Here is a 13,352-nt window from a genome sequence, read left to right as displayed (position 1 = left end):
AACATGAGACTCCCAAGCGTTCCCACACTCAGCAGCGCTTGCCTTTTCAGCAAAGCGTCATACGTTGCATTTACTGCCATCTGCTGCTATTTGCAAGAAAGTGCATATGCAAAAATTTAGATTCTCCCAAACTACTAATGAAGCTCCCGTTGCTCTCATTGTTTAGCACTGAGATCATGTATATCTCCATGTTAAAGCAATTGTTATCATGACTTTTTAAGGTTACGCCACAGCTGTAGTCAGAAAAGCCACAGAATGTTGGAAAATCATCGAAGACTTTTTTGAAATAATGTACTCCTGCTATGCACATGGCATTTTGTATTTCAAAAATACATTTAAACTCAAAGTACATACACTATCATAAACAGAATTTTTTGCCAGCAGTGCAGTAGGGTGGGACAATTTTAGTTCTGGCAGTTAATGTGTAACTTGAATAAGGGCCGGCTCAGAGTGCAGAGTCATTGTATTCGGTCAGTTAGGCACTTCGTCTTTGGCATAGAAACATGACTGTACGGCTCTTTGAGGGCAAGGATCATGCCACTGCTTACCTGCAGTACAGAGTAGCCCCCCATGAATTAATCAGCAAGATTATGAGCTACGTGAAGAAAGGTAATGTGTATGTTCACGTATTCAGCATTTTAACTGGCTTCAACATGATTGCATATTGGTGCTGTTTTATGTAGCCTGTAATACCTCTAATTAAGGTAATGTTAAATACTCAATAAACTTTTTTAAAAAGCATCAGTATTTCCATTCCTGACTCATCAAACCCATCCGTCATCCATAGATTCAGAACTAAGCAGGTTTAAAGGTTTATACTTATTATATGGTGTAACTCCTTTCAGTCACCAAACCAACTCAACCTTGCAGTGGATGTGGGCTGCGGTTCGGGGCAAGGGACAACTCTATTGGCTCCGTACTTCAGCAATGTTGTTGGAACAGACATCAGCCCTGCCCAGCTGGAGATGGCACTGGTCAATAGCAACCCTCCAAATGTATCATACAGGTGAGGTAGAGGGCATGTGGGAGAAGTTATCCTTGAAGGATTTCTGCCAGAAAGCCAAGCAGGTAGTCTTGGTGCCTAAATCTAACCACACTGTGACCATTTAGGCACCAAAAGTATTTGGTTAAAACTGCAACAGTGGTACATCAAATGTTCAGCTATAATCTACTGCAGTTCTGTGTCTTCATTGAGTATTGATGACTTTTTGACACTTTACTGTTTATATTTGTTGCTGTTCCAAATGCAATTTTCAAACTGACTGTAAACTGTTAGTCCTTTGACAGTAAGACTGTGAGTAATGACATTGTCAGTCATCCATCTGATTGCAGGACCTGAATAAGATTGTTGAATAAGAAAGTTAGAATCCCAGTGGTTAAAAGTTATTTCACAGCTACCAACAGCAGCACACAACAAGGACAGCAAATTTTCATTGCTTCATTGTCAGGTCAAGGAACAATTCCAGCCTCAGAAAACTTGCTCACATACTTCAAAGACCAAAACCTAGTGGTCAAGAGTCTGCGACCTCGCAAATGTGACCTCCACAGAAACATTTTAAATGCATTTTTAATAAAAACTTTATTTGGTTACAAAGGGACAAAATCCACAATCTCATTATGCGCAGAAACCATGTCCATTGTAATAAGGACTCCTTTTTGGTAGCAGTATGTATTGGTATTTATGAATTAATCTTCATTCATCTACACACACTTTGTGCTTGACACAGATACTGTCCAGAGTATATGATGAATTGCATTTCCCCCTATTTCCTGCTACATTGTTCTGACCGCTTCGACCCCAGGCAGTGTCCAGCAGAAGAGCTACCATTCGTTTCTGGTGAGGTGGACCTTGTGACGGCCATGACAGCGGCCCACTGGTTTGACCGGCCGAAGTTCCTTCTGGAGGCTGACAGGGTGCTGAGGCCTGGAGGCTGCCTGGCTCTCCTGAGCTACACAATGGACATGGGGCTGGAATATGGGGACGTCTCCAACACACTCAATGACATCTGTAAAGAGGTTCATCCAAAAACATTTTTTTAAAGTATTTAAATCATTCAAGGGAAAAGAAAATGCCTCTGAGAAATAAGATATTAAAATTCACACTTCCTAATGTGACTGCAGAAACAAAACAGCTTGATTTCTTGAATCAGTAGTACATAGTGTGTGTATACATTTTAAAATGTCTAACCGAAGTAATTTAGTGTGACTAAGAGGGCAGTCAGAGTTAAAAACCAGTTAGTCTGTTGTTTTAAATGTGAATTATTAATATGTCAAATATCATTTGATGTATGACCTTATGTGTAAGTGGTAATTAAACCCCTTACCCTAGTCATTGTCATGCCATTTAGACACATACAATCCCATTGTGTTAAGTTGTGTTGATGTGGATTTTAATTGTTTATCCCAAAATTAGACAAAAGAAGGACAATTTTTGTACATCTATGAGCTATTGCAAATTTAGTTGGTAATTAACTTTATTGTTATTTTTTTGGGTTAGTTCTACGCTGCCCTGCTTCATTTCCGAGACCCTTACATAGGATCGAGCTCTGTGAAGATCTACTCAGACATGTTTGACTCCTGCTCTTACCCTGACAAAGAGTGGTGAGTGTTTCTGAATAAGAAAACTGAACAAGTTGCGCTGTTCCCAGATCTTCCATTTTATATCAGCTGAGACAAAGTAATCCTTATTTACAGCTATGGCTTTGTGGAGCAAAGCGTGAGAGTCAGACATGTATACACTCTGACATCTGGGTGTTATCTGGCACAGAGCAGCTTAAACTTGAGCAGTTGGGGGTCAAATGTCTTGCTCTGGGCCTTCTCAGTATATAGTCACGGGAGAGAGGAGAGGAGTTTCTCATTCACTACACAGACAAGATTTCCACAAAAGTCGACTTTCTTCACCTTACATTCAGTATAACGATACAAAACTAATATATTGCATGATTTAACATGTTTTTGTGTCCAGGACTGAGTGTCTGCTGGTAAAAAAGATCTTGCCATTGAATGGATACATCGGCATGGTGCAGACCTTCTCCAACTACCAGAAACTGCAGCAAAAGGACCCCGCTGAGGCTGAACGTCTTTCTAATGACATCAGGAACAAGTGAGATATTAACCTCCCAACTGAACCACAGGTCTAATCGTTAACTTCTGGCCCTGTGCTCTCACCTCCACTCGCCTGGCGCTGAACGTTAATCTCCTAATCTCCCCTCTAAATTCACTTATCATCATCAAGAAACTGCTGAAATTTGTCTTTGAACACTGTCACAGTCTTGGGCATTAATCATAAAAGCCAAACATTGCATGACTAAGCTTAAGTGTTGAAGGCTTTTACTGCTTTGATAATATAGCCACCATTAATTCCCTTGCCACTGAAAGGACAGAATAGCCCAGCAAGCAAAATACGTGGAGGGGACGTGCTGAGCTGTAACTTTTACATGGATACAAAAAAGTATGACATTGTATTTTATTACTATCACAGTTTGGAAAGATTTACACACAGTTCTACTGTCTGTTTCTGTAAAGAATTGACCTGTGTTTTGTCATAATGGAGGAAAGAGAGTCATTTGAGGTTTTAGTTTCTTTACTACTTTATATTTCCTATTCTGTCAATAATTTCAATTAGTAATGTAGTCATTAGTTTATCAGTTACTTCATTTGACATGCCTATCTCTTCTTGTCTTGCCGTGTCTTCCGTCCCAGGTTGCTGTCTGCCATGAAGGTGTCTTCTCCTGACACAGAAGTTACAGTGGTTGTGAAGTATTTCTATTGGCTGGCCTGCAAACCTCAATCTTTCTGACTGGCTTCAATCTTTCTGACTGGCTAAATCCTTGTATATCAGAGTTTTCAAACATTGTTGGCTCTTAAAAAAACCAATGTCTGATTGTGACCCTTTGTCAGCAGGTGTATGTCTTCTGGTTGTGATAAGCTATACCAAAAAGACCCAAAAAGCTAAAAATGATCCAGCCAATCTCAAGAAAATGTCTAAATAAACCATTATTGTGTTTTAGAGGAAATCTTTTTGGGTATTTTTTCACCCTGTGGCCCACCAGATTTGTCTTAGGACCTTTTTTAAGGCTCCTAATGCCCAGGTTGGAAACCACAGATGAAGGTTTCATCAGAACGCAACCAGACACAAACCTGGAAAGCTAGTGGTATACAATAATGACCTAAACTCATTTTATGTTGTCTATGAAGATTCTCAGTCATCCAGGTCATAGTTATCCAACGAAGGTTAAAATCAAGGGCAACTGGACTTGGTTGAAGATACTGGAAGACGTTTCATCCCTCATCCAAAGGACTTCTTCAGTTCTGACTGAACTGAAGATTCATTATATGTTGAGAATCACTTAAAATAAAAAATTTGGATTCGCATCCTTTTAAATCAAGCATATTTTATGTTTATTATTAATTAAATATATCCGCATTTTCAGTAATTATGAAACCGTTTGTAATCAATCTACTGTCAAATCAGCCCATAAATATTGACCACTGTGTAACAGGGGCTTGCACAGTAAACACTAGATGGCGCCCTCTCATGCAGAGTTGAATGAGTGTCTAATTAATGTCCACTTCAAGCCTCACCTGCAGTCTTAAAATTGTACTTTTCTTACATGAACTTATCGTTTCTTGACCAGGGTGAGAGAAATCCATTTGCTTCCAGCATGTGGAACTGCACTGAAAACAAGCCACAAGTCACATTAACATATTTGGTTGTATATCCTCCTCTGTGAGGAGGTGGTAAACAGATAGTGGAGGAAAAAGAAAACATTAGTTGATGCTTTGCATGTGATCAAATCATCATTTTGATCATAGTAATGTAATCCAGGCACCATTTGGTTTCCTCCAAAATGTCTGTAGCTCTCAAGTGTTTTAGAGACATGAGTACAAAGTGAGTTGACTCTCTTACACTGTCAAAGAACCTGGCCTCTTTGTCCAAAAATCCATCTTCCCCTCTCTTTTTCACTCACCTGTCTCTGCTCTCCTCTCTATCTTCCAAATTTATAACACTCATTTGTCCAAGTCATCTGTGTCTCCCTGATTGTCCTCCTCTCTACTGTTATTTATGTGCTCACAGATTGTTTAGGGCCAGGAGAACAGATGGTAATTAACATGCATGGCCTCCAAATCCCCTGCATCTCAAAGAATTTGTTACTTTCCCCTGCCAAACTTTGACACTCTCATGTTGGTGATGTTATTCACCAAAAATAACTGCATGGAAAACTTTCTATCTTTATACCAAATGGAGCAGTTATTACATATTATTATATTAAGGTCAACCTCTGATGCGGTCAAACAGTTCTTCATGAGACATGCAATTGTTTCACTGTATTGTGCACACACTCATCCACATATTAATATTGGAATAATACTATTTCAAGACAATAAGCAAGTATTCAACTTAACACCTTATTCAAAAATCACTTAAAATCTTTTATCACATGCTCAGTCTCTGCCTGTCAGGAGTCCATATGTATTTACAAGACTTGGGCCCAAATCCATAGTCTCTATAAAACCCCCTCTGTGCGTTTACTCCTCCACACCACTAGGGCAGTCATAAGTAGGGTGACTAGAACTGGCACTGCAATGAATGGGGCGAGGATGCTGGCCGGCGGGTCGTGGAGGAGTCGGCCGGTCAGAGGACAGTCGTGGAAGTAGATCCGGTGAATCTGCATGAAGAAGCTGTCGATTATCTGATTGGGCCAGTAGCAGTCCATCCTCAAGGCCACCTGGTAGGTGCAGTTTGTTAGTCGCTCATAGATCCTGCAGAGGGTGGCAACACACAGTCAAATCTACTGAAATTATTCACTAATATTCCCATAATGAACTTGAAGTAATGAATCCCTTTTTTCCCATTCTCAGTCAGAATTTTATATAGTAGTAATATAATAGTTTCTCGTAGTGTCTTTGAAACGTCCTTTCAGACTGGGACCAGAGAAGGGATTCCTGTTGATAGGAAAAATGGCAAAGGAGTGTCTAGAATTACCAGCGGGCTTAACACAGCTAAATATAACTGCTAGATGCTAGAGGGAAGGGGAAATGGAGATGCATACCAACAGGGTAGTGCCCTCAGTACGGCATTGCTCCATACCAGGAGAGATTCTGTTCCGGATGGCCACTGTGTTTAACTGCATAGCTGGAGGCCGGGGGGTGGGCAAGTGGTCAGACAGCCCCATAAAGGAAAAGGCCACCAAACTTTAACGTTCCTCATAAATTGCTTTTTGTGATGGGCACAATGTATTGTTTACTGTGTCATTTCCCTGGTCAAACAATATGGTGTTACCATGATTGTCAAATGGCAGTTGCATCAGTCCTCCAGAATGCAGTGCTGCATTTTCTTTAAGGGCCACAACTCACTTTTTCCATGCACCTTAAAAACTTCATAATGAAAGCAAGGCTGCAAAAACCGAGCTGTGGGCCTATATTTAGCTCGCTGTCTCCCCCTATATAATTTGACTATAAGTTTATTAGTTGGATTTAGTTAAACAGTGCTAATTATTTGTGAAAATGCTCAATGTAAGCCTGATATCAACTGGGTTGTTGAAGCTGTGATAATTTCAGAAGCTTCTTTGTTATATATATATATATGTTGAAATTCTCTTTAGGACCATGTCAACCATGTCACCTGCCCACCTACGTGCACCTCACTGTGCATGAAAATGTGTTTTGGGGGAGTGGCTTTGGAGAGAGGCCTGAAGGGAGGGGGTGGGATTTTTTTTCAGTTGGATACTTTCAAAATCTAGCTCTATTGCTATTTCTCCAACTTTGACTAACCCTGCTTTAAAGTATTTACTAGAAGGTACTAGATTTTGACACAGTTAAAAGATGCAGGAGTGACTTCAGTTTCATTTTACATCAATCAGTTAATACAATTGGACAGGGACCCCTGGGCATTGGCAATCCATTTTAGATAATAAATAAATGTATGATTTAGAGCAGAATAAGGATATTTCTTTTTATTCCTACAAACCTACGAATGTAACAAAACATTATTAATGTATAACACACGATATTATATTATAGTTCAAGTACATGTATTCTAAGCAGAGCACTATACTGTATATGACTATGAGTCACTTAAATCACAGAATAAAAGCATTAACTACATGATTGGTATGTAGTGCTACCATGTGTGTGTGTGTGTGTGTGTGTGTGTGTGTGTTCAATTTTGTTTGTGAATGTGTTTTATTATTGTGTTTCATAGTGCTGGTGGATTTCCCCAGCCCTTTAATGCTTCTACGTGCCAACTATCACCGCTCAGCAGCTGTTTCAGGAGCTGGTGTTGCAGCTGTAAGACCTAGAATCCTGATTAGGTTTAAAGGTAGGGGTTGAAGTTAATGATGGTTTAGGATTAAGACTCATGCTGGTGGTCATGATTAGAATTTGGACTCGGTTGGGGTAAAGGTTCAATGTTAGGACCCAAACAGGTGTGTGTGTGTGTGTGTGTGTGTGTGTGTGTGTGTGTGTGTGTCCATCCATAAACACATTCCCAATTAACAGTTTTGGTGAATAATAAATTCTTTGACATAATATCTTATTAATGTGCAAAAATACATTTTGGCAATAAAATCTCAAGTGTTAATTAGGCAGAAATGGTGGTGCTAATTTTTAAAAAAAGCCTTAAATATTACATAACTCTGGAAAAAAAAAAAGGCATGGCAGACTCACAACTGTCAGTCACATGGTACGGAGACTGATAAGGCAGTTTGTGGGTTTGCTATCAAACAACATAGATCACTTTCACAAACCAAAAAAGTTGAGCATGCCTTGCTAACAGATTTTGAGATACGCCCTGTGTGAGAGCTTTTCCTCAGTCATGTTTAAGGTAAACCCACAGGGATTGTTGGTGTTTTCTTGGAGAAAGTAGTACATGATCAGCAAAATAACTAGAATGTGCAGTGCAGCATCAGAGTCTCTGAGAGAAGAGATAGCTAGATCTTAAACATTGTGGGGAAGAGGAGTTTCTTCTTAGGGTCACCTATAGATGACTGCGGCTGATATGCTGCGTGGTGCATTCAATTGAAAATAAGCTGAAGATGGAACACAGTTCCAATGTATGTTTGACCCAATTATTTGTATTTGCCGCACATGAGCCTAATAGAAATGAATATAATTAAATTAATTAAATTAATTTTATTAAATTAATAAAAATATATTTTTCAGAGAAACCTCCTGTAACAATGCAGTGGATCTAAACTACTTTGGGATGCATTCCTTTGGGAGCGTTTAGTTTCACATTCAAGAACAAACCATTTCAGTTTCCATAATAATTGGACCCCTCTTCCAGTTGACACACAAAGTGGTCTGGACTGTGATGAACTGATTTGTGGGGCTGGATGGCATGTAGCAATACCTAGACTTGGCATGTCTATATTTACCGCTGAGTATGTTATGTTTGGATCTCACCTGAATGTTAAACGTGGCTGTCTGTACATACAGTGTAATTCGATTGCTGACAAGTGGAGATATTTTAAGAGGGAAAAGTATTTACCAAAACAAAGCACTCCATGTATTGGAGGGTTTTTAGCTTTACAGATGTGTGGTTATTTTTTAAATAACCACTCAACTAATTATCATTATCCTAACATATTATGCTGTGATTTCAGCTAAACACAAAGTGAAATTATGTAAATTTTTTGAACAGCGGAACATAAAATTTAGCTAACATTAGCCACCACAAGCTAACTGGTCATACCAGACAAGTAAGGGAGCAAAACCTGTGATTGTTTTGAATTGACAGAGTGTATTTATTTACTCATGAATTCATCTTTTCATTTGTAGGAGTTACATCTGACCTCTGTTTAGAAACAAATCCCCCTTATTAGACTTTTATTTTGAAAGTCTCTAAATTGGCATGCACCCACACAATAGCCTTGTTGATGTGTTTCTAATTTTCTATTCTGCATGGTTTATTTATCTGTTGAACAGTCAGTTCTCCAGTGGACCTTGACGATGGCGTCAAACATTGTTGCTAGGGGTTTTGTGACGGATCGGCAAACCCTCTATGTGCCTGTACACATCTTTTATGATCAGTTACAACAACACACACACACACACACAAACAAAGAGCACCACCACTAATTACGTGCTGGACCAAGAGAGGAAAGTGAGCCAGGAGGGAAATCACAGTTTTGACAGTAGCTTTCTCCTGTGGGTCTCCCAGCTCCTTTCACCCTCCTGTCTGACTCATCCTCTGACTGCCAGTGTTTGGAAAAGGACTGCTCAGAGACACCGTCTGACACATACACACACACACGCATACACATAAACATTAAGTGTGCGACAGATACAGTTAAAGGCCGTGACCAAGTGAGTGGAAACACAGACTGGAGTCTGTGATGGCCAGAAGGCAAACAGCCAGGAAGGCAGGCTGATGTTTTATCACAGAATGAACTATAGGCAGAGCAACATATAGTGGGCAGAATAAGTCAAGGCAAACATCATAATTCTTCCACAAACCACTAGTCCTTTAGGGAGAAAAATTAACATTTGATGTGATGCTATGTGCTGTATTTAATGCATGTTTGTCATTAAGATCTATGTTACCAGAGGAATGACAGGTAGACTGATTTAAATTTGGGGAAATATGTACAGTATGCATTCTCACTGACTTCCTTTTGCAATTATCATACTTTTAATCCATCAGTAGTTTTACCGTTATGCATTGTTTGCGCACAGGTAAAAGATTTCACTTATTAAATAGTAACACTGTGATTGTTTTACTAAACTGAGCCCTCTATGTTACTCTATAGTAACAGAATTGCACTGGACACTGTGCAGTGGAAAATAGATGTGACACTGAGTGTGTAACTCAATTAATGCACAGTGATGTTCACCTATATGCTTCCAATAGAGCTGTAGCAAAAAATACTATCCTGTCAGTGCCCCTGCAAAGGAACAATGCTTAGCGTTTTACAGTGTGTTCACAATAAATGCCAAAAAGACAGTTTCAAGACTGATATAATGCCTGAAAACATTTATATAATAAGGTTCAATATTTGGCTCCCTGACTACTGTGTTTACATGTTCTGAATAGGAATCAAATGAAGCATAGTATTACTTCAGACAGAGCCCTGAAGTTGCACTGGCATTAGCTGATTCATGCTTTTACTGGCTCATTCATCGGCGGTTTACCAGCTGACTGAACGTCCAATCGTATTAATGCAGGGGTTCAGTGAAGCTTTTTAAACCTGGCTCTCCTCACTATGACTCTGTTGATACCTTCATTTGCCACCTTAGATTATGTATAATCTTTGCTTATTTTTTGGTATTCACTGTTCATGTATGTGTTTGTGAAGAGAAGTTAGTTTCCCTCAAAGAATAGAGCCTTTCCCGCCAAATCTAACTATCCTTTTGCCATAAATGGTCAGTTGCTTGATCTCTGAATAAACTAAACAAGAGGAAGGACCAGTGATTTTGTTTTTATTTTTGATCCTGTTGGGAGCCTATCTTTATGGCTTTGCTGTAGGTGAACTCACTCCATGGTGTCCTGCCAGCTGCACCATAGGCCTTGGTCCTGTGCTCCCATGTCCAATTTGAATTTAGCTAGGCAGTGCTCATTGATCATCCCCTCGTAGAAAACCCTGTTGCAGCCAGACACTGACGGAAGTACTTGAGCTAAAATGAAAATGAAACAAAAGGTATTAATTAAGGTACACACACAAAGAAGAATGGATTTGGGTGATATGAGGTGACTACAACTGGGTGGTCATTTGATTTCGGTGAGTGGGGAGCAAAGTTTTGCATCATTGTAAAGATACACAAGATTTCACATAACACTACAGAGATTATGTGCTGTTTTCAGTTCTTGATTATTAGGAATATGTTCCTGCAACAAACAAGGTCATGTCCCGGCAACGTTATTCCTATCGGAACCCTTTCTTCCCTATTAGGCTGTTACTTTCACTTAGAAAATATTTTAATTTGCAGTCAGAGTTCAGCCCCATTTGTTTTCTCCAGAGATGTGTGTAAACAGCCTCTTAACGTGGAAGCAGACCGCAGCCATCCCGCAGGACTCTGAACTGAATGTAACACCACTGAGCAGTACAGTAGGCGAGGGGGCTTAAGCTGGCGGTAAAGGCCCATGTGGAACGAACAGGTTGTTGTTACGATTGGGAAACATGGCGGATCTCCGTCTGCGCGGGCCTGATAAGGGCCAACTGTGTGCCCATTATGTTTGCTCTGTCTCAGCTGGCTCTCAAGGCTCTGACACATCCAAAGGAAGACTGAATATGTTGACACGGGGATTTCAAAAGAGAGGCTACTGAAAGAAAAATGGCCGAGACCCCGCTGCTGGAGCAGCACGCATTTTCAAACAGAGGCTTGAGGTGCTCAAATGAAACACTAAAGTGAGGTGAAAAAGCATCAAACACAGGCACAAACTGAACATATGAATGGTAATTTTGTGTCTACTGCCTCGTTTATTGCCCACAGAGTTGTACGGATTGTTATGTGTCACCTGTCTGTCTGTTTGTTGGCAACTGTTCATGGAGAAATCTGACATTCATGCGATCAAAGATACCTTCTAACTTGGCTGCCGACCAGCATTGCATTCGCATTCCATTTTCCAGGAAAATCAAGGCAAACCATGACAGATGCTGCAGCGCTGCTAGCTGGAGGATTACACTCTATTGACAAAGTTTTGTCCATATTTTGAGTATAGGAAACAGCCATCAGTCTGGCAGGGAGCATAGTCCTGGAATGGCAGAAGGGCTCAACAGTTATGGATTTTAAAAATGATACTCATGAAAGTGAGATGATCCAACTAGCTCAGATGTCACTCATGATTAGCCAGCTGCTGTGGTGCTCAGCATGAGAGCCTAATTTTCACATTCTCCGATTCATCTAGTGCTGAAAGTAAAGCCCAGTGGCTGTGGATTTTCAAAAGCTCGTCAAGAGAGCATAGTGTTGAAAGTATTCTCCCATGTAAGATTCCTATCTTACTGCAGACTGGTCCTCCCTTGATGCATGTTATTGTATTAAGGTATTGTATGAAGGTGCCTGAGCAACACCTTCGGTCCTCATGTTGTCCTTAATTAGACACATTTTTGGGAGTTATACTCAGCAGTGTAAAACCTGCCAAAGGAATCAGGATATTCGAATGCCTCCTAAGAATTATTGACGTTAAAATGTTTCTCTACATGTTACAAGCTTCTTTTCAAAGCAAAATGTAAGCCTTTCTTGTAACCTGTTGAACATCCACGTTTCATGCTACTTTAGGCCTACACTGCACTATGTTTCAGTGGCAAATAGTGTGCTTTTGTTACTTTACAAATTAAGATTTAACATATATGATGAGCTCATAAAATATGATGAATTATTACAGATCACAACAGTATATAAAATAGTTATAATCAGCGTCAACTCCACCAAATGCATTAGCAATAATTATCCCATAATATAATAACTAATTGTATGACAGTCAAAATGACAGTTTTCTACACTGTATACTTTTACTTTGGATACTTATCATACTCAAGTATTTTACTTAAGTAAAAGTTGGTGCAGTACTATTACTTGTAAAAGAATATCTTTACAGAGTGATGTTGCTACTTTTACTCCAGTAAACAACCTGAATACTTTCTAAACCCTTATCCTTGCCTGAGACTGAAAACATACCAAATTTAATGGTACAGTGTTTAGTCAAATTGTTCATGTTTATGCATTTCACAGTTTGAACATTGTAATATCTAAATGAACGAATGAACGAATGGATAGCATAATACAATACAATACAATACAATACACGGTTCACTAACACAAACACTCACCTGCCACAAACAACACAAGCCCAGCTTTCAGGAGCGACGCGCTCTCCAGAGCCATCCTGAATACCAACTCCACGATGTCTTTTGCACACTCTGCTCACTCCGTGGAGATCAACTGCACATATTTCATTCTTCCTCCAGTATTCTAGCCAAAGCCACAGATTCAGGAACTACAGCACAACGTTAAAAATAAATCAACCACAACTCATGGTGTGCGGTCAACAAGGAGGCACCAACTGCGTGTAAAAAAGCCCCTTGACCTTCCACTGTGGCAGCCTCCTTCCCTCACCGCAGCCCTAATCATAGAAGCTCTGCCTGTCATCTGATCCCCTTGTCCTGCTGCTTCCAGCGTGGAGCTGCACACAGGGGGCAAAACAAAGTCACACACCAAAATTAGTGCCAGTCTTAATGAACCCAGGGAATCATTACAAGACAAAAAGAGTCATCTCATGGTATCTAGCCGTAAAATATCCCCATAAATTCACACCACATGCCCAGTGGAGAATGCTGTAGGAATATTACAGCCCAGGGAAAATATCTAAGAGATTAAAAGTCTGCAAGAAACTATGATAAGATCACTTTTAG

General features: G+C 39.9%; 2 protein-coding genes across 2 annotated transcripts; one reads left to right on the top strand and one right to left on the bottom strand.

Annotated features, from left to right (window-relative positions):
- Window positions 1–476: 476 nt before the first annotated feature.
- On the top strand, window positions 477–4,009 carry LOC119887689 (putative methyltransferase DDB_G0268948). The gene is made up of 6 exons (XM_038698335.1): window positions 477–626; window positions 846–1,006; window positions 1,803–2,016; window positions 2,498–2,601; window positions 2,966–3,103; window positions 3,703–4,009. Exons 1-6 carry the CDS (start codon window positions 504–506, stop codon window positions 3,797–3,799), a joined length of 837 nt encoding a protein of 278 aa, XP_038554263.1. The 5' UTR covers window positions 477–503; the 3' UTR covers window positions 3,800–4,009.
- A 137-nt stretch (window positions 4,010–4,146) lies between these two features.
- On the bottom strand, window positions 4,147–13,051 carry LOC119887688 (receptor activity-modifying protein 1-like). The gene is made up of 3 exons (XM_038698334.1): window positions 12,771–13,051; window positions 10,479–10,617; window positions 4,147–5,763 (listed from the first exon to the last, which is right to left on the bottom strand). The coding sequence occupies exons 1-3, from the start codon at window positions 12,823–12,825 to the stop codon at window positions 5,508–5,510; spliced, it is 450 nt and encodes a 149-aa protein (XP_038554262.1). The 5' UTR covers window positions 12,826–13,051; the 3' UTR covers window positions 4,147–5,507.
- Window positions 13,052–13,352: the final 301 nt, after the last annotated feature.

The sequence above is a fragment of the Micropterus salmoides genome, unplaced genomic scaffold, assembly GCF_014851395.1.
Source record: "Micropterus salmoides isolate LMB-PRFRI ecotype aquatic unplaced genomic scaffold, ASM1485139v1 Ms_hic_scaffold_426, whole genome shotgun sequence".
Lineage (NCBI taxonomy): Eukaryota > Metazoa > Chordata > Actinopteri > Centrarchiformes > Centrarchidae > Micropterus > Micropterus salmoides.
This window is presented reverse-complemented; position numbering and strand designations above follow the sequence as displayed.